Source organism: Pan paniscus, chromosome 13 (assembly GCF_029289425.2).
Source record: "Pan paniscus chromosome 13, NHGRI_mPanPan1-v2.0_pri, whole genome shotgun sequence".
NCBI classification, from domain to species: domain Eukaryota; kingdom Metazoa; phylum Chordata; class Mammalia; order Primates; family Hominidae; genus Pan; species Pan paniscus.
Genome location: NC_073262.2, coordinates 103,261,131 through 103,283,463, shown reverse-complemented (window position 1 = coordinate 103,283,463; position 22,333 = coordinate 103,261,131). Strand labels below are relative to the sequence as shown.

Sequence of the window (22,333 nt, the reverse complement as noted above, 5' to 3'; positions counted from 1 at the left end):
GAAACCATTTCTAAGTGGGATCCTCAAATGCTATTTCCCCCAGACCTGTATTCGTAAGGTTGCAAAAACTGACATTCTAGAATAGCCAGCGTGACACATGCTCCCAGCTTTTATGGATATTTGTTCCACAACATCTGGTAGTTGATAAACCATTACTTTGAAAAGTTTGTCAGCTGACTTTAGAATGTGTCTTCTTTTCCAACTAGATTATAAGCAGATCAAAGGAAGCAGTTGAATATTTCCATTCCATTGAGTACCTATTACTGGATGAACATATACCCACTGGCTTGGTTTCCTATTTCTAAACGAGTGCTTATATGATTTTTACTTTTACAGAGTGGTTCTACTATTGTTTTTCTATTTTAGGAACAGCAGAACCCAAAGAAGGAGAAAAAACAGATGTACAGTTATTATCTAGACAACCCCTAGGCTACATAGGATGAAACATTAATTAATTCTGGATTAAAACAGGAGTTCTGGCAGAAGAACCATCTTTTTCTCTAACAGAAAATTTTCCCAGATACAAGAGTTCCTCCACCACACTGTGATAGGATTTCCACATGCTAAGAGCCAAAGGGCCTTTTATTTATCATTACACAATGGTGGTACCTTTGCAAATGCCCTTTCTACAGATTTCAATTAATGCATATTGCTCTTGCTCTCCTCCCACTCCTTTTTCTTCTAAAATAAAATACAGAGAACCATTGATTCTCACCCAGTCTTTCCAAGTTCCTTTAGGATTCTTGCTGATGATGGGTTCGAGGCGTTTTAGAAGAGTTTGACAGGCATCCTAGAGATTATTTTTAAATTAAAATTATGCTCCTAATTTCATGCAAACACCAAATTCAAAACAACATAATATGTACCATTCCATAGGCTTATCTAAGAGGGAACATGGAAAAATAAGACACCAACCCTGTATGAAGGTGATATGAAAGGTTTCATATGAGTGTGTGCACGTGTGTGTGTGTGTGTGTGTGTGTGTGAGAGAGAGAGAGAACTGGCCTTGTAAGCCATGCTAAAAAGTCAAGACTTAATAAAAAACCTCTTGGAAAACCACCAGCCATTGCTTTCAGACATGGCATGGCCACATTTATTTTGTGAGAAAATTCACTCCGGCAGCAGAAAGCTAGAGCAAAAGGCAATGAAGTTGTGGTGGAGAGACAGAAGTCCTGCATCGGCCCTGGGGAGAGGCGCAAGCCTGTCTTAAAGTGATACTAACATAATATGGAAGCAGAAAGACAGAGACGTTTTTGAGTAGACTTGAAAGGACTTGCTCATTAGAAAAATGTCAGGAGTGAGGGAGAAAAAGAGGTGGCATTTCCAGCACAGGAGAACCACTGGGTGCTGTACCACCGACTGAGGCCAAGATGGAGAAGGAGATATGAGTTGGATTAACTCTCAGCATCTTTGGAGCTCCACCCACCCAGGTATTTGGCCCTGAGGGAGTTAATGATTTGGACGCCACTGCAGTGACTGTTACCTTTACTGCCAAACCGTTGAGATCTGCCACCACAGAACCTCCAGAGATATTTGCATTAGGGACGGTTTCTGTGCTTGTTCCACGCAGGTGGACATTCGACATTGGCATTCTTAATTCACGGCTGACCACCTGAATTTTAAGAGAGAGTTTCCTTTTAAACACTTTGATTAGTCACAGATCTGTGCACATGCCCACGTGGTAACACATGTGTGATACCCTAATACCCATGACAAGGACAAGGGAGCAGAACCACAAATTCCTCCAGCCACGAAAAGTTTCTTATTTCAAAAAATCCTATAGCTAGTCTGGACCCCAAGTCCTGAACACACTTTCTTTTTCTTTGACTTTCTGGTGATAGTGTCAGAAAGAGGAGGTGAGGCCCCAGGCCAAGGCAGGAAGAAATGCTTCATTCTTGTTTTTATAATCATGATACTGACATCTTTGAGGCTTCTCCTACGACCACACTCTGCAAAATTCTAGCAGAACCTTATCAATGATAGGAGATGTCTATCTCCTATCCACATTTCTGGAGTTGCCCCAGGGAAAGAGTGCTTCCTATGAGAAAGGACGATGGCCTTGGAAAAGCAACGGCATGAACATGTGGGTCACAGGAGATGGCGCCAGTGCCATGTGCCAACACAAGGACTTAGCTGCCTGCTTTATTCTTTATTTTTAGCGCTAGAGAGCAAAATCATATTGCTAACTTTAGTTGATCCCAAACTTGCCTCTCTCCTGCTAGCAGCATGGCTTGAAAGTGCTTGCCCACAGCTTCTACAAGAACACAGGCATACAGAGCCCTTCCATGAGGTCTGGCTCTCAGATCATCCACACAGAGTACAATAGGCTTAGAATATCAAAGTCTCTGGTGATCCAATAAGGAAAACACTGAAATCTTACCCTCCAATGGGGAAAGTCAATTCTCAAGTGACTGAGAGAAAATATGTATTTAACATCTTTATACTCAGAAAAATGTAAATGAAAGCAATAATGAGATACTTTCATTCACTTATCAAATTATCTACGCATTTTCAACAATCCATAACATTCACTGTTGGTTAGGGGTGTCATGAGAGGGATACTTTCTGGAAAATAATTTGATAATGTGTGTCAAACAATTTAAAACAGTCACACCTGTGACCCAGTAATTCTATTCCCAGAAGTCTATTTTAAGAAACAATCAATGATTTGATCACAGGTTAGTGTACACAAATATTCACTGAAGTATTCAAACAACTGGGGGATGGTTAAATAAATCATATATATATCCACATGCAGCCACATACAATTCATGATTGTAAAGACTGCTTAATGACAGGAGAAAGTTTTCACACTATATAAAGTGGGTGGAAAAACAGAATACAAAATTAAACAAAAGCATGTTGGTGACTTTTTGCAAAAGCAAAAAAGACAAGATGTAAAGACTCCCAAATAATGATTATTCTATGTAGTGAAACTGTGTAGGGTCTTTGTTTTTTAAAATGTTCTGCTGCTTCCAAATATTTTATAATCTATAATGTTACTATTATGATTAACAAAAGAGAAACAGTAGCTTAAAATTAATCTAAAATAAGACAGCCAAAAGCAAACAGATAAAGTTTGACTGTAAATATCAAAGGTGATTTATATTAGCAATTGTTTGGAGGCTGTAATACAAAAAGGGCAAGAAATAATCCAAATACATCAGAATTTACACATTATCTTATTGCCCAAGAAAAACTCAGAAACAACAACTCAACTGTCACTATATCCAAAGGAAAGCAGCAAATAAGCATATAATTTTCTTTAGCAATAAAACAACTCGAGACTCTTCTGCCACATTCTTTTAGGGGTTTAGTTGCAAAATTGGTTTGTTTACCCAGTTTCTGCTAATCATTTAACAGCGTAAACTGTCAAAGCTCAAATCTCCTATCCTTTGTTTTTTATTTATTTTTACTTTTTGAGACAGGGTCTTGCTCTGCCACCGAGGCTGGAGTACATTGGTGCAATTGGCTCACTGAGGCTTCGACCTCCCAGGCTCAAGCAATCCTCCCACCTCAGCCTCCCAAGTAGGTGGGAAAACAGGCTCATGCCACCATGCCCTGCTAATTAAAAAAAAAAAAAAAAAATATATATATATATATATATATTTTTTTTTTTTTGGTAGAGATGGAATCTCCCTATGTTCCCTGGGCTGGTCTCGAACTCCTTCACTTAAGCAATCCTCTCACCCCAGCCTCCCAAAATGCTGGGATTACAGGCATGAGCCACCTCACCCAGCTTCCTATCCTGTATTTTGTAACAGAAAATATCCATTCATAGTTTTTCTCTCATGAACAGATCTATAAGCACACACCCAACTCAATCGAGTTATTTGCATTCTTACCTGAATCATTTTAGTGTGGACCCCCTGCCCCATTTCAATTCCACCGTGAGTGACCAGCACAGAGCCATCAAGATAAATGTGAACCAAGGCAGCAGCCTGAGCAGAAAAGACGAAAACTGTTTCTGTGATCTTTTTGATATTATCACATATCGTGTCAATTAAAACATTTTCCTTGGAAATATTTCCCTCCAAGAATCCCACACCCCCCAGGGTGCAGCAACATTTTAGGTTTCATTTTGGGGTGGGGGAAACCAGGGCGGGGACTCTATTTTAAAATGCAAAGTAAAGTATAGACAGGTAGAGGGAGAGGGTGAATAATTGTGTGCACACATATTCTCATAGTTGTAGGCATGTCACAGAAAAATGAAAATGGAAATCCATTTTCTTATAATCCCATATAAGATGAGATAGATAGACACTAAAATTTTTTTGCTGCAAAATGACTAAGCTCACCCTAAATCATCTTGGCACAGAACTACAGAGCTTTGGAGTTAGACAAGAACTTGGAAGTAATCTTATCTAACTGTATAGCTCCCCACAAGGATCCAGAAGGAACCAGACTGCTAACAGCATTAAAGACTCTTATAATCAGAAACATCCAGTCTCTAAGCTAAACATGTTTTTATAATTAACAAGAATGTGCCTTCTTGCATATCTGCCTGTGCTAAACTAGAATATGGGGATATCCCGGAAAATCACAGCAGGAAAGAAGGATGGCTTCTTCCCTTTGGCTCTGCAATGTAAGAGCAACATCAGCAGCAATGGTCCTCCTAGAACAGATGTCTCTCAGTGGTTCCACTGTGGTCCAGGAAAGCCTGCAAGGCAACCTTTACAGTTTTTCAGCAGGGAAGTGCTGACCGCATGGGTGTGGTCTGGGTCAGCTAGGTTTCTTAACATCTAATTTTTTAGGCAGAGTGACATAATAATCTAGGATTTGTAATGTCAAGGTCTTCAGAAAATTCTGGTAATAAGCCAATGTCAACTTAATAAACCAAAATTTTCCTAAGCCTTAGTTGCTCACTTAGATTATTTGTAAGCAACCCTGGTCATAAGTGAAGGTTGATGGAACTGCATGTTAATCATCAGATAAACCCAAGAAAAAGACTGCATTTCCAGATCAATTCTCTGCCCATCAGAAGGGCCTTCCAAGCTGCCTGGGGACTGTGGACCATGCTTGGAGAACTGTCTCTTTATTTGTATCCAAAGGTTCACATTACCCCTGTGAATGACAACCAGAAACCTCTATCATTCCAAATAAGGCAAGTTTGACAGTGAAAATGCACTCCATTTATTTGGTCGGCAGGTGTAAACTAGGGATGTACTGGGCAAATGGGGACATCAGGATACCCTTTCTCTGAGGACAAGGCACATATGTCCACAGTCCAAAGGAGAACCTTAGACTCTTGAGGAAGGCATAGTAGCCATGATAATGACACCCAAGGACCTTGGGAAGATGCAATAGAGTGTTTTTTACTGTTTATTGACTCATGACTCCTGGAAACACCATCTTTTGCTCCTGAACATTCATCCTCAAAATAATAAAGGTAAGGAAGAGTTTTCCTCTACAGAGAGCCCAGGGCTGGCTGCCTGGGGGCCATGCATCAGATGTCAGGTGATGCCAGCTGCAACAATAGCTCCTGGGCCCCATTCCATGGCACTTCATTGTGCTTTGCTAGAATATGAGCCCCCTGAAAGGAAGGATCACGTCCTAAGGAATCTCTCGGAATGCAACATAGCAACACACATGCGGTAGGTGCTCAGTAAATGTTTGGTAAGTAAATTTGCAGTAGCATAGCCATGCAATCTGTTTCTTAATCTTGTAGACTCCATATTTGGCCTCCTTGGCTCGCAAAGTGTGCATGTAATTCATAGTTGGACTTGGCCCATGTGATTAAGCTACAATTATAGTGGATTGTACTTTTCCAACATTGTGTGACCCTGCTGGTTATAGCATTCAGCCTGTATGTCCAAGACAACATGTCTATCAGATATCACTCAGCCATTTGTTCCATGTGGTGCTGCAATCTCCTTGGGCCATTTAAAATGTCAAATTTGGTTTAGTTAAGTGGCACCACTGTACAGCTCATTGTTAGTGCCACAAAAGATAATTCTGCAAAGCTTCATCTATAAAACAGGCACAACTGGAGAGCTGGAGTAGATGGTCCTCCAACATAAGTAGAGGACCTAGTCGGGGAAATTTAAATCTTCAAACAAATACTACTGGTATCGATGAGAAGTTAGCTTCAAACCCACAGATTCCCCAAATGTTTCAGCCATTCAGACATTTGAGTTCCTACTCTGTGCCAAGTGCCATAGTAAGGCATTGGACACACAGAGGTTGGTTAGGTCCTGTCTGTGCCATTCAGTGTTCAGACTGCAGGAAGTAAGTACACTGATATTGCAGGTTCAGCTCCAAACCACAGCAATAAAGCAAATCACACAATTTTCGTTGTTTCCCAGTGCATACAAGTGTTTATGCTACACTGTACTCTATTAAGTGTACACTAGCATTATGTCTAAAAAGATTGTACATACTTTAGTTTTAAAACACTTTGTTAAAAAATGCTAACAACCATCTGAGCCTTCAGAGAGTCAGAATCTTTTTGCTGGTGGAGGGTCTTTTCTCAATGTTGATGGCTGCTGACTAACCAGGGTGGTGGTTGCTGACGATTGAGGAGGTAGTTGTAACAATTTCTTTTCTGTTTTTTTTTTTTTTTTTTGAGACAGGGTCTCTTCTGTCACCCAGGCTGGAGTGCAGTGCCTTCCTTACTAAGCTTAATCATTTCTAGCATTTGATTTCAAGTGAGACTTGTGACTCTTTTTTTCACTTGAACACTTAGAGGCAATTGCAGGGTTATTAAATGACCTAATTTCAATATCATTGTGTCTCAGGGAATAGGGAGGCCTGAGGAGAGGGAGAGAAATGGGGGAAGAATGCTCCTCTATTTGTGGAGCAGTCAGAACACAGAAAACATTTATTAAGTTTGCTGTCTTATATGGATGTGGTTCATGGTGCTCCAAAACAATTACAACAGTAAAAATCAAAGATAACTGATCACAGATCACCATAATTATGAAAAAGGTTGAAACACTGTGAGAATTACCAAAAGGTGACAAAGAGTGAGCACATACTGTTGGAAAAATGGCACCAATAGACTTGCTTGAAGCAAGGTTGCCACAAACTTTTAATTTGTAAAAAATGCAGAATCTAGGAAGTGCAATAAAGCAGAGTACAGTAAAACAAGGTATGCCTGCATAACACAGGTGGGGCACGTTTGACCCCCTCAGCTGCTGGGCAGGGACTGCCTCTGCTCAGGGAGGCCCCGTGGGACGATGAAGGCGGTGCTGAAGTTGAATCCTTGTTCTGCCATTTATTGGCTGGATGTCCTTGGGCAACAGAGAGAGTCCCTATGAGCTTCAGTTTCCCCTTCTATGAAATAGAGAGATTCATACCTACTTGATAGAGATGAGATAGAGAATAATCAAGTGGAGATTACAAATTCCCCAGCCCAGGTCCTTCCATGGAGAAGGCACTCAAATATCATGTCTAGTTTCCTCCTCTATTTAGTTTGTTTCAGAATGGAGTCTTTTAGCATGTGCCCTCCAAGGAGTTTGGTCTCAAACTCCTTGATTCAGCCCTAAGTAAATATTTTCAGCACATAAGTTGGTCAGTTTCCCAGGTGGCCTTCAAAAATGAATTTGTACTGCTGGCTGTTGCCTAGTTTGTTCTCAGCTGAGCTGAATCCCACTTCAGTTCCTATCAAAAGGTGTTTTGGGGAGACCACGTGGTGTAACTAGAAAACCCAGCTTTCAGAGCCACTCAGGCCTGAGTTCTAGCCCCAGCCTTACCTCTACCAGCTGCAGGACCTTGAGCCAGTTATTTAAACCTTCTAAGCCTAGATTTTTTTTATCCCTAAAATGAGGATACAAATCTTCTAGGTTGTCCCAAGATTAAATGAAATACCTAAAAGTACTTACAACATCGTAGTGCTCAGTAATTGTCACTATTATTATTTTTTCTTTTTTGTAGAGATGGGGCCTCACTATGTTGCTCAGGCTGGTTTCAAACTTCTGGCCTCAAGCAATTCTCCCGTCTTGGCCTCCCAAAGTGTTGGGATTACAGGCGTGAGCCACTGCACCTCACCATATTTTTAAAATCTACTTTTTGAGAAAATTCTGATGAGGAAAATGGGTGAGACCTGGTCTATGGTGGAGGCCAGATATAAAGTAATGGCAGCCATCAAATAGAGGCAGTGCACCATGTTTACCCACGGCCAAACGTGAGAGGATTTCCAGAGGATCCATGAACAATGGAGGCTGTTTTTCCTGATGATCCTGACTAGTCTGCACAAGGACAGACAGCCCCAGCTGACCTCTTTGGTAGCTGCCAGCTAATCAGTTTACCTCAAAATTCTATACCAAGACTCAATGCTTACAAACCCTTTTCCCAGTGGTAGTTTCTTTCTCTCTTCTTTTGTAATAACCTCGTTTTTGCTTTTATTTCTCAACCACAGTATCCTGACTGTCTCCCACATTTGAGTAAATTGCATGCAGATGTCTACATGGCTCTGTGTTATTTTTTGCCATCACAAACAGGCAAGGAATGAGAAGACCGCAATAAGATCATCATTTGTTATAACACTTCTCTGACCTACCACCTGCCTACAATCAAAGCTGCATGCAAATGTTCTCAGGATGGCACCAAAGCTCAACTAGGACAGTTAGGTGAATGGATAGATATGGGATGGAGGAAAGGACCTTCCTACCCACTTTTCCTGGCCTCTTCTGATCCCTTAACACAAAACATCCACACTAACGCCCCTCTCAAAGCTCCCCTACCCTGCCATTTATTCCTATTTTGTGATCGCTCAACACAGCTGCCATGCCTTCTTCATGACTCCAACCAAGGAGTGAATTCTGCAAAGAGGAGTGACAATTGTGAGGGTCCTCCCAGCTTATCTGTATATACATGGATGTGTGTATGTAATAAAATAGATAATAGGGGTTCCCGGCTGCCATACAATGAGCTAGAATGTTGCAGTCCTTCACCAGCCGTTAGGGGTAAGTTTTATTCATTCTTAAGAATGAATGAAGTCAAGAATGAAGAGGTGGAAACTGTAACCAAGCAAGGGGATTTCTTTAATCAATGAAAGAAATTAAACTGCAAGAGCAGATTCCCAGTCTGTGGTACTTTTCATAGTTTTAAAAGGTACAAGGTGAATAAACTTCAAAAATTCTATTTAAAAAGTGATTTATTTTTCTGAATTTAATTTATTCCAACCCACCCAGAAGGAGTGGAGCACCCAAAACCTTGCAGCTCCTCATTTCTATTTCATGGTCCAGTGACACCGAATTGCGGACACTGGAAGAGGAGTCTTGGAGGTCATCGGTCCCACCCTCCTGCTTTCCACATGATCAGTCTGAGCCCAGAGCAAATGGACTCAGCTGCCATTTGCCAATTCCTGTTGCCAGGGCCAGGAGTAAACCTCAGTCTCCCAATTTCCAGCAAGAATGTTTTTGACCAACCATGGGCATGTGAGCAGAGGAGCTCTGGTCTCCTCTGGAGTAAAGCTAGCTTAATTACTTTGACTTTGGTGGCTTTTGTGAAATTTAACAATTGGGCATTGCAACCATATGGCTAATATGACTTAAGGAGAAGCTTCCTCAACACCTCTTGCTTTGTCAGGGCTGTTTCCGGGCAGCATCCTCATGTGCGTTTGGAGAACTCACCTGACCAGCAGCACGTGAGCCAAGGCCAACAGGAAACTTCAGGGGGACCATGGCCAGTCCTTTCTTCTTCCAAAAATTCTCTGCATTGAATTTTTCCACAGCAACTTTCCTCAAGGAGTAGGAAGACATGGCCATACATTCTCTCCAACACTGGATTAGGTTCTTGGCATTGATCTCTTGTTTGTAGGGTGTTTGATCAATTTCCTTGTACATGTTTATGATTCGCACCTATGAAAGAAAAGGAGATTAAAGCTGGGAGGGGAAACCCAGCAGACATAGGCTCATCCATTCACCATCCTCCTGGTCAAATTCTGCCCATCCTGTAAGGTCCAAGCCAAGTTCTACTTAGTCCTTGTGGAAGCCTTTCCTAATGCACAACATTGTCCTCTTCCTCTACTCAGAGCTTCTATCAAACGTGCTAGCAATTACTTATGTGCTTTCTATGCTACTCTTGTGCAACTTTAAAGGATGGAACCTTTACCTTATGTTCCAATATAACTCAACACAGTCCATGTACACTGTAGACTCTTAATTCTAGTTGCATTTGGGTATCTGCTGAAAGATCATCTAGGCCACATGATTTGGATTACTCCCATGCTATGTTGCAAGATAAGACTACTCACCTCCAAAACAGGCAAGCATGAAAGTTCGTTTAAATATAACCAATATCTAGGATGAAGAACAAATTAAAAGATTCTATCCCGGGATGTCTGAAGCACTGAGTAGAATTCTTCCTGTATTCCCAGAATTGGTGACTAAGACCCTAAGCTGAGAATAAAAGGTGCCAAGTATGCACATTCTCAGCTGAGAAAACTCATAGCACTTGTGGCCAGCCCCCTCCCTAAGCTGACAGAGCCATCACAGACACACTCTCCCCACCCTCCGAAGCAAATTATCAGATCATTGTAAGAGAAACACTGGAAATTAGTAAGCCATCTCATTTGGGGGAAAGTGGTGTTTTAAGAGGCTGTTCCCTGCTCTAACTTCCCTGGGGATGAAAGGAAGGATGTAATTCTCCTCCTTAGTGCTACCAAATGTGGCAGGACATCAGGAGAGAGTTTAGTGGGATGGCCAGGAAGGGAGGGGCAAGGCCTCCCACACGTTCAAGAGAAGCAAAGAAAGTGGCTACTGTTGGGTGAAAGCTGGTAGATGAATTGGGACCTGGGGCTTTCTAAAGACTGCTGGGGCATGAGCAGAGAGGTGTGGTCACCAGTGGAATGCTGTGCCAGCTGCCCGCTGAAGGTCCAAGGACTGCCAATTTCTGGAAGAGCTGGCAGAAATGGAGCCATAGACAATGTACTTGAAAAGTGACATCTGTCCAAAGAGAGGACTGTGAGCTTGCCAGGAGAAGTCACACAGGGAGAAACTGACTGTTTTCCTGGTCCTTCTTCTCTTCCTTCTTGCACCAGCATCACAGCAGAAGGCACAGGGGAGGAGAAGGGGCTGAGAGAGAGCTCACCCCATCTCCCCACACTAATTCCATTCCAGGATCTGGGAAGAGGAGCCAGGAAGGGGAAGGTCGTTGTCGATAAACAAAGTTGGGGCTGAGACTGAAAGAACCAAAAGGAGAAATTGGATCATCATGGCGGACGGGAGGCAGGACTAGATTGCAGCTCTGGACAGAGCAGCTTGTGGAAGTTCGCCGAATTTTAGCTCTAGATCGACTGCAAGAACAAAGCAATAATCCTGAGAGGACCCACAAACCCTCTGAAGGAAGTGGACTACTCCTGCAGGACCCAGGAGATACCCCAAATACTGTAAGTGCCCCAGCTGTGAGGGGGAAGGGAGATCCTCCTCTCCCAGACACACACCCCCACGGGAGAAGCTGAAATTCTGTTTGCAGGAGAAGATTCCGACTTTACCTGAAGCTGAGACAATTTAGAGAGCCAAGCAAAATGCAGGGGTAGAGAAAGCAGCAGAAAGGCCCTAGGAGCTTGCTGTGTCCCCTAGCAGGCCAGGCCATTCCTGCCTAACAACACAGGGATCCATGGTGGGGGCGGAGGGGGCGGGGGACCAGAGAAGTAGGGGGTGAAACTCCACAGGGAGAAAGAAATCTCTAGCTGAACTTTGTAACAATTTGAATGGGGCAAGAAGCCTCCTGGCCAGAGCTCAGTGGGAGGGCACAAATCTGGTGTGCAGACTCCACAGGCAGGCGGAGAAACCAAGCCCTTTTCTCTCTCAGCTAGGGGTGCAGTACAGGGCAAGTTTTCAAGCCCATCACACCCTCTGCCAGCAAACAGACTCAGGGCTGTTGGGGGGTACACGTTGGGAGTGAGACCAACCCTTCCGCTTGTATGGGAGCTGGGTGAGGCCTGTGACTGCTGGCTTTCCCCTACTTCCCTAACAACCTGCATGACTCAGCAGAGGCAGCCATAATCCTCCTAGGTACACAACTCCAGTGACCTGGGACTCTCACACCCATCCCCCACAGCAGCCACAGCAAGACCCACCCAAGGACAGTCTGAGCTCAGACATGCCTAGCCCTGCCCCCACCGGATGGTCCTTCCCTATTCACCCTGGTAGTGGAAGACAAAGGACATTTAATCTTGGGAGTTCTAGGGCCCTGCCCACCGCCAATCCCTCTCCACGCTACTACAGCTGATGCTTTCTGGAAAGTGCCACCTCCTGGTAGGAGGCCAACCAGCACAAAAATAGAGCATAAACCACCAAAGCTAAGGACCCTCATGGAGTCCACTGCACCCTCCATCACCTCCACCGGAACAGGCACTGGTATCCATAGCTGAGAGACCCATAGACGGTTCACATCACAGGACTCTGTGCAGACAACCCTCAGTACCAGCCCGGAGCTGGGTAGACTTGCTGGGTGGCCAGACCCAGAAGAAAGACAACAATCACTGCAGTTCAGCTCACAGGAAGCCACATCCATAGGGAAAGGGGGAGAGTACTACATCAAGGGAACATTCCATGGGACAAAAGAAACTGAACAACAGCCTTCAGCCCCAAACTTTCCTTCTGACAGAGCCTACCCAAATGAGACGGAACCAGAAAAGCAACCCTGGTAACATGACAAAACAAGGCTCTTCAACACCCCCAAAAAATCACACTAGTTCACCAGCAATGGATCCAAACCAAGAAGAAATCTCTGATTTACCTAAAAAAGAATTCAGGAGGTTAGTTATTAAACTAATCAGGGAGGAACAAGAGAAAGGCAAAGCCCAATTCAAAGAAATTTTAAAAAAGTTACAAGAAGTTAGGGAGAAATATTCAAGGAAATGGATAGCTTAAAGAAAAAACAATAAAAAATTCAGGAAACTTTGGATACACTTTTAGAAATGCAAAATGCTCTGGAAAGTCTCAGTAATAGAATTAAACAAGTAGAAGAAAGAAATTCAGAGCTCGAAGACAAGGTCTTTGAATTAACCCAATCCAACAAAGACAAGGAGAAAAGAATAGAAAATAGGAACAAAATCTCCAAGAAGTCTGGGATTATGTTAAACAACCAAACTTAAGAATAATCAGTGTTGCTGAGGAAGAAGATAATTCTAAAAGCTTGGAAAACATATTCAGGGGGATAATCAAGGAAAACCTCCCCAGCCTTGCTAGAGACCTAGACATCAAATAAAAGCAGCACAAAGAACACCTGGAAAATTCATTGCAAAAAGATCTTCACCTAGGCACATTGTCATCAGGTTATCCAAAGTTAAGATGAAGGAAAGAATCTTAAGAGCTGTGAGACAGAAGCACCAGGTAACCTATAAAGGAAAACTTACATGATTAACAGCAGATTTCTCAGCAGAAACCCTACAAGCTAGAAAGGATTGTTCCCTATCTTCAGCCTCCTCAAACAAAACAATTATCAGCCAAGGATTTTGTATCCAGTGAAACTAAGCATCACATATGAAGGAAAGATACAGTTGCTTTCAGATAAACAAATGCTGAGAGAATTCACCATTACCAAGCCACCACTACAAGCACTGCTAAAAGGAGCTCTAAATCTTGAAACAAATCCTGGAAACACATCAAAACAGAACTTCTTTAAAGCATAAGTCACATAGGACCTATAAAACATAAATACATGTTAAAAAGCAAAAACAAACAAAAAAACAAAAAACAAAGTACACAGGCAACAAAAAGCATGGCAAATGCAATGGTACCTCACATTTCAATACTAACATTGAATATAAATGGTCTAAATTCTCCACTTAAAAGATACAGAACCACAGAATAGATAAGAACTCACCAACCAACTATCTGTTCCCTTCAGAAGACTCACCTAACACATAAGGACTCATATAAACTTAAAGTAAAGAAGTGGAAAAAGGCAATTCGTGCACATGGACACCAAAAGCGAGCAGGAGTAGCTATTCTGTCTGATATAAATCAGACAAAACCAATTTTAAAGCAACAGAGTTAAAAGAGACAAAGAGGTGCATTATATAATGGTAAAAGGCCTTGTACAACTGGAAAATATCACAATCTTAAACATATACACACCTAACACTGGAGCTCCCAAATTTATAAAACAATTACTAATAGACCTAAGAAATGAGACAGACAGCAACACAATAGTAGGGAACTTCAGTACTCCACTGACAGGACTAGATAGGTCATCAAGACAGAAAGTCAACAAAGAAACAATGGATTTAAACTATACCTTGGAACAAACGGACTAAACAGATATATACAGAACATTGTATCTAACAACTGCAAAATACACATTCTATTCAACGGCACATGGAACTTTCTCCAAGATAGACCATATGATAGGCCATAAAACAAGCTCAATACATTTAAGAAAATTGAAATTATATCAAGCACTCTCTCAGACCACAGTGGAATAAAACTGGAAATCAGTTCCAAAAGGAACCTTCAGAACCATGCAAATACATGGAAATTAAATAACCTGCTCCTGAATGAGCATTGGGTCAAAAATGAAATCAAATGGAAATTAAAATATTCTTCAAACTGAATGACAATAATGACACAACCTATCAAAATCTCTGGGATACAGCAAACGCGGTGCTAAGAGGGAAGTTCATAGCCCTAAGTGCCTACATCAAAAAGACTGACAGTGCACAGACTGACATTCTAAGGTCACACCTCAAGGAACTAAAGAAATAAGAACAAACCAAACCCAAACCTAGCAGAAGAAAGGAAATTACCAAGATCAGAGCAGAACTAAATGAAACTGGAAAAAAAGTACAAAAGATAAATGAAACAAAAAGCTGGTTCTTTGAAAAGATAAATAAAATTGATAGACCGTTAGGAAGATTAAGAAAAGAAGAGTAAAAATCCAAATAACCTCACTAAGAAACGAAACAGGAGATATTACAACTGACAACACTGAAATACAAAAGATCATTCACAGCTACTATGAGCACCTTTGTGCACATAAACTAGAAAACCTAGAAGAGATGGATAAATTCCTGGAAAAATACACCCTCCCAGATTAAATCAGGAAGAATTAGATACCCTTAACAGACCAATAACAAGAGCGAGATTGAAATGGTAATTTAAAAATTACCAACAATAAAAAGTCCAGGACCAGAAGGATTCACAGCAGAATTCCACCAGACATTCAAAGAAGAATTGGTACCAATCCTTTTGATACTATTCCACAAGATAGAGAAAGAAGGAACCTTAAGTAAATTCATTTAATGAAGCCAGCATCACCCTAATAACAAAACCAGGAAAGGACATAACCAAAAAAGAAAACTACAGACCAATATCCTTGATGAACATTGATGCTAAAATCTTTAACAAAATGCTAGCTAACCAACTCCAACAACATATGAAAAACATAATCCACCATTATCAAGAGGGATTCATACCAGGGATACAGGGATGGTTTAACACACACAAGTCAATAAATTTGATACACTACATAAACAGAGTTAAAAACAAATATCACATGATCATCTCAATGCAGAAAAAGCATTTGACAAAATCCAGCATCTCTTTATGATTAAAACTCTCAGCAAAATCAGCATACAAAGGACATACCTTAATGTAATAAAAGCCATCTATGACAAACACACAGCCAACATAACACTGAATGGGGAAAAGTTGAAGACATTCAACATAATATTCAACATAATATTGAATGGGAAAAAGTTGAAGGCATTCAACGGGAACAAGACAAGGAGGCCCACTCTCACCACTCTTCTTCAATATGGTACTGGAAATCCTAGCTAGAGCAATCAGACAACAGAAAGAAATAAAGGGCATCCAAATCGGTAAAGAGAAGTCAAACCGTCACTGTTTGCTGACGATATAATCATTTACCTTGAAAACCCTAAGGATTCCTTCACAAAGCTCCTAGAACTGATAAAAGAATTCAGCAAAGTTTCCGGATACAAGACTAATGTACACAAATCAGTAGTTCTTCTATACACCAATGGCGACCAAGCAGAGAATCAAATCATGAACTCAACCCCTTTTACAATAGTTGCAAATAATAATGATAATAATAAAACACTTAGGAATATACCTAATCAAGGAGTTGAAAGACCTCTACAAGGAAAACTACAAAACACTGGATGACACAAACAAATGGAAACACATCCCATGCTCATGGATGGGTAGAATCAACATTGTGAAAATGGCTATACTGCCAAAAGCAATCTACAAATTCAGTGCAATCCCCATCAAAATACCACCATTGTTCTTCACAGAATTAGAAAAAACAATTCTAAAGTTCATATGAAACCAAAAAAGAGCCCGCATAGCCAAAGCAAGAGTAAGCAAAGTGAACAAATCTGGAGGCATCACACTACCTGATTTCAAACTATATTATAAGGCCATAGTCAACGAAACGGTGTAGTAGTGTATAAAAATAGGCACACAGAAACCAGTGGAACAGAATAGAGAACCCAGAAATAAACCCAAATACTTACACCCAACTGATCTTTGACAAAGCGAACAAAAACATAAAGTGGGGAAAGGACATCCTTTACAACAAATGGTGCTAGGATGGCTAGCCACATGTAATGAGAATGAAACTGGATCCTCATCTCTGACCTTATACAAAAATTAACTCAAGATGGATTAAGGATTTAAACCTAAGACCTGAAACTATTAAAATTCTAGAAGATAACATTGGAAAATCCCTTCTAGATATTGGCTTAGGCAAGGATTTCATGACCAAGAACTCAAAAGCAAATGCAATAAAAACAAAGATAAATAGCTGGGAGCTAATTAAACTAAAGAGCTTTTGCATGGCAAAAGGAACAGTCAGCCAGCAGAGTAAACAGACAACCCACAGAGTGGGAGAAAATCTTCACAATCTATACGTCTGACAAAGGACTAATATCCAGAACCTACAAGAAACTCAAACAAATCAGTAAGAAAAAAACAAACGACCCCATCAAAAAGTGGGCTAAGGACATGAATAGACAATTCACAAAACAAGATATACAAATGGCCAACAAAAATATGAAAAAATGTTCAACATCACTAATGATCAGGGAAATGCAAACTGAAACCACAATGCTACACCACCTTACTCTTGCAAGAATGGCCATAATCAAACAATCAAAAAACAGTACATGTTGGCGTGGATGTGGTGAACAGGGAACACTTCTACACTGCTGGTGGGAATGTAAACTAGTACAGCCACTATGGAAAACAGTGTGGAGATTCCTTAAAGAACTAAAAGTAGAAGTACCATTTGACCCAGCAATCCCACTACTGGGTATCTACCCAGAGGAAAACAAGTTGTTATTCGAAAAAGATACTTGCATCTGCATGTTTATAGTAGCACAATTCACAATAACAAAATCTTGGAACCAACCCAAATGCCCACCAATCAATGAGTGGATAAAGAAACTGTGGTGTGTGTATGTATGTATGTATATATATATATGTGTGTGTGTGTGTGTATATATATATATACACATATATATGTGTGTGTGTGTGTATATGTATATACATACACCCATCGGGTGATGGGTGCACCAAAATCTCACAATTCACCACTAAAGAACTTACTCATGTAACCAAATACTACCTGTACCCCAATAACTTATGGAAATAAATAAATAAAAATAAAAACCAACCTATTAATGTTACAAAAAAAAAAAAAAAGAACCAAAAGGAGATCAGTTTAGCAACTGAAATGACCAACTTTTTGACAGCTGGCTGAGATGTTCAGGAAGCGGGGAATGAGGGCCTTGGTGGAATTGTGGGTAGCAGTTATACCCCCAGCCAATGGAACCTTCTCACCAGCCAGGGGAGAATGCAGTGCTCAGTCCTCAGGATCTTCTGCTTCAGGATTTTGGAGCAGGAGTCTGAGTAAGGTGAGTATTGCTGAACTTTGGAGTCTGGGCTCCGCATTAACCAGTTAGCTGGGGGACTTGGCACAAATCATTTGCCCCTCTGGGTCTCAAATTCCTCAACCTGAATGGCCCCCAAAGGCCCTACCGTCTCTGACATTCCACATGTTTTGTCTGTGAAGCTGATTTAGTATTACCTTCTCAGGGGATAGTCCACATTTGGCTGCAACTTCCGTGATACAAGATTCGGTGATCAGCGCTGCCTGAGGAAAGCCAAACCCACGAAAAGCCGTGTTGGATGGAAGGTTGGTTCTGCATGCCCAACCCCGGCAGCGGAGATTGGGAAACTTGTAAGCATTGTCCATTTTCAGAAGTCCCATTTCTATCACCTGGAGAAATCCAGAGTTGATGTGATTAAGATCTTCTGAACCTGTTTCACCATCCTACGACCTCAGACCAAAACCAGGCCGAAAATGGCAGCTGTCTTTTCATCTCATCTAACATGCTAAAATATTCCCATGCCCCCAATTAAACACATTTTTTGCTGTAAAATAATTTTTAAGTATTTGAATAATTTTTCCTTTGAGAGCATTATTTTTTATTTTTGTATTTTGGAGTTAATGCATTTTTTAAGATTTCAAATAGATACAAAGGCCTTTGATATGTTCACAGGCCCTGAGCACTGGGTTTATAGAATGTAATGAATATAATATCCTGGAAGACAGTGAAAACAGAAAAAAATGTTTTGGCATTGGGTCTAATGTATTGGTTCTCAATGGGGAGCAATCCTTTCCCTGCTCCTGGGGACATCTGGCAATGTCTGGAGACATTTTTCATTGTTAACATTTTGGTTGAAACTCTTTTTTTTTTAGACAGAGTTTCACTTTTGTTGCCCAGGCTGGAGTGCAATGGTGAAATCTCGGCTCACTGCAACCTCTGCCTCCGGGGTTCAAGTGATTCTCCTGCCTCAGCCTCCCAAATAGCTGGGATTACAGGTGTGTGCCACCACACCCGGCTTTAGTAGAAACAGGATTTCACCATGTGGTCAGGCTGGTCTTGAACTCCTGGCCTCAAGTGATCCACCCACCTCAGCCTCCCAAAGTGCTGGGATTACAGGTGTGAGCCACTGCGTCTGGCCTGGTTGAAACATTTTTGTTTGGGGTTGGGCTGGACACAGTGGCTCACGCCTGTAATCTTAGCACTTGGGGAGGCTAAGATGGGAGGATTGCTTGAGCCTAGTAGTTTGAGATCAGCTCTGGCAACATAGTGAGAACCCATCTCTACAAAATAATAATAAAAAAAAATTAGCTAGGCATGGTGGCATGTACCTGCAGTCCCAGCTACCTGGGAGGCTGAGGTGGGAGGATCGCTTGAGCCACTGCACTACAGCCTGGGCACAGAGTGAGTCTCTGTCTCAAAAAATAAAAATAAAAAAAGACTACAGGGTGGTAATGCCACTGACACCTACTAAGTAGAGGCCAAAGATGGTACAATGAGCAGGATAGTCCCCACCATAAAGAGCTACACACTCCAAAATGTCAATAGGGCCAAAACTGAGAAAGCTTGGTCTCATGTGTGCATCTAGGAAAAGAGCTCTAAGTGTGGGAAGCTGGAGGGTAACACACAGATGCAACTTAGCCAGCATCTCTGGGCTCACACTTTGGGCACCAGGAAGTAACACATGGCTATCCCTGCAAAGATGGTCATTATACCTTTATAATCAAATATTACTTAACTATTGGGCATTTTCTAAGTTAAATTATTTTATGTAACACTCTTTTCAGGAATGTGAACTTGCTCCTTAAAACACTTACCAATAATGATTCATCCAAGGAGGCGCCTGCATTGCTATAATGTTCCATGTCCAGGGCCAAGATTCTGCCATCGTTCATGAATCCAGCCTGGGGAAGAGAACCGATATCGAATGCTGGAACAGGGGCCAAGTCTCTCCAAATTTTGTCATTTGCAAACCCTCCACACATAGGGGAAAAGCGTCATGACATTGGATTTGGCAGTGATTTCTCGGATAATATATAACTAGCTCTGTGATCTTAGGCAAGCTGTGTAACCACTCAGACTATCTGTGAAATGGAAGTAAATAAGGCAACACATAGAAAATTATAGGCAAGTGCCTGAAACATAGCAAGTACTCTAAATATAATTAATAATACTATCGTAAGTAGTATTCATATCACCTTTCCTCACACTACTCTCCATCAGAAAACATTATTTTCTCATAGTTTTAGTCACCATTATGACAATGGCTTCTGTCACTATAATCCAGTCCTTTCAACAAAGTCCCATGGTGGTAAAGGACATTTCTGCTTCAGGGTCCTGTTGTCACTTCTACCCCCAGCATTTACACAAACAAGCTCTTCATCGTTCTTCCAGATCGGTTCCTCCTTCCAACTTGTCGCTTTCTTCTAAAACCCTCCAAGTCATGTTTGCGGTTTTATTCTTCATTGCATTTTGCCAAGATTTTCACCAATTCTCTTTTATTTTACAGTATAATGGCTCTTGGACCCATCTCTTCTACAACTTACTATCATATCTCAGACCCCAACTGCTTCATGTCTGAATGCATCAGCTGCCTCCCGCTGTCTACCAGCTTCCATCCTCTCTCCTCCCCAGACTATCCTGTTAGCCTCCCCAAAGCATCTGTGTTTAATTACGGCACTGAGCCATTCAAGGATCCACTCAGTCTCACTGTTTCTTTTAAGATCAAGTTTAAACTTCCCACTCTGGGACTGTAGGCCCCTCTCAGTCAGGCATCACCTAAACCCATCAATCCTATTTTTTACTACCTTCCAGGAAGTGCTCTGTGTTCTAATTCTCCCTCTCCCCTTACTCTTGCCTCTATCAAACATGCCATGTTTATTACACCTCTGTAGTTTTGCTCTTACTATTCCCACACCTGGCATGCCTTCCTTCTGCCTATCCATTCTTTTTTTTTTTTTTTTTTTGAGATGGAGTCTCGCTCTGTCACCCGGGCTGGAGTGCAGTGGCGCAATTTTGGCTCACTGCAACCTCTGCCTCCCAGGTTCAAGCGATTCTCCTGCCTCAGCCTCCCAAGTAGCTGGGATTACAGGCGCCTGCCACCACGCCCGGCTAATTTTTTTGTATTTTTATTAGAGACAGGGTTTCACCGTGTTGCCCAGGCTGGTCTCTAACTCCTGAGCTCAGGCAATCCACCCGCCTCAGCCTCCCAAAGTGCTAGGATTACAGGCCTGAGCCACCGTGCCTGGCCTCCATTCTTGAAGACCTATCTTTTACCTTCTTTAACAAAGTGCCTATATATATTCCAATTCATATTCATTTCTCCATCTTTTAACCTGAGATTGTTATATTTTCATAATGACTTCATATATGTCTTATTAAAAAAAATCTCCTTCAGGATGAAGTTTACTGTAACAAATCTTTCTGAGCTAAATCAAATTCAAAATACAGTTTAGAGTGAGTGTGGTTTGAAATGGAAACATTCATTATCTCCTAAAAAACATGTATTAGTTATGCAGTTTTGCGATGGAGACAGTGCTATGCATTTAACAAATCCTATTGTATTTCATTCTGGGCACACAGGAAGATGACATTTCCCAGCCTCCCTTACAGTTAGGAGACAGAGGTCTCGCCAATGACATCTGGATACAAGTGAGATCCACAACTTACAGGTCCGGTGCCTAAAACCTAAAACACCTACCAGGTGACACTCCATGCTCTCTTCTCTCTCGCTTCCCTGTCTGCTGCCCTCAGCAAAAGATCCCCTGGAAGACTCAGAGTTTGTAGGGCAGTGATACCCAATAAAACTTTCTGTGATGATGGCAATGTTCTGCGTCTGCACTGTCCAATATGGCAGACACTAACCACATGTGCCTACTGAGCACTTGGAATATAGCTAATACGACTATGGAGCTAAATTTCTAATTGTATTTAATTTGGGTAATTTAAATTTAAATAGCCATATGCTCCTAGTGACCACTATATTGGATGATGCAGTCTGAGGGCACAGTGGCACCAATAAATGGAAACAGCTCCAGTCCCTGAATGATTTTATAAAGCAGAATCCTCCCCTTTCCCCCCTCAATGATTATATTGAGCTGTTACTTGAGCAAGAAATGACGTAATGAAAGTTTAAGAGCTTTTAAGTTGTTTCTTAGAGAAGTTAGCCCACTCTGACAAGTAAAATTTTTCTTATAAAGCAAAAGAATCACTATTTTCTACTACAAATTTTTTTCTATGAATTTCTGGAACCCCATTTTACAAAAATATCCTTGATATATTGAAGAATGAGGAACTCATTTACAAATAATTGCAATTTCACATAACACTACTGTTATGAGAATTATTCTACTTTTACCTCTTTTATATGTGGGAAGAAGTATGGTAATCAGATCTACTTTAATGGTGTACACACTCACGTTTTCTAGTTATTTGCTCTGTACAGCCAATACCAGCTAGCACTTAGTGTTTTATTTCTGAAACTGACATCTTTGAGCTAAGCAGAAAAGCCTCCATTGAACCAGCTAG

At 41.4% G+C, this 22,333-nt stretch overlaps 1 protein-coding gene across 1 annotated transcript in view; it reads right to left on the bottom strand.

Moving 5' to 3' along the window:
* The window catches only part of AOX1 (aldehyde oxidase 1), an 85,548-nt gene that overhangs the window by 10,698 nt on the left and 52,517 nt on the right, over positions 1-22,333 (bottom strand). Inside the window, exons 24-29 of the mRNA XM_003820713.4 lie at positions 19,624-19,710; positions 18,007-18,198; positions 9,576-9,803; positions 3,846-3,941; positions 1,484-1,612; positions 716-790 (exon numbers count right to left, since the gene is read on the bottom strand). Coding sequence (XP_003820761.2) covers positions 716-790; positions 1,484-1,612; positions 3,846-3,941; positions 9,576-9,803; positions 18,007-18,198; positions 19,624-19,710 — 807 coding nt within the window. The remainder of the gene's footprint in view (positions 1-715; positions 791-1,483; positions 1,613-3,845; positions 3,942-9,575; positions 9,804-18,006; positions 18,199-19,623; positions 19,711-22,333) is intronic.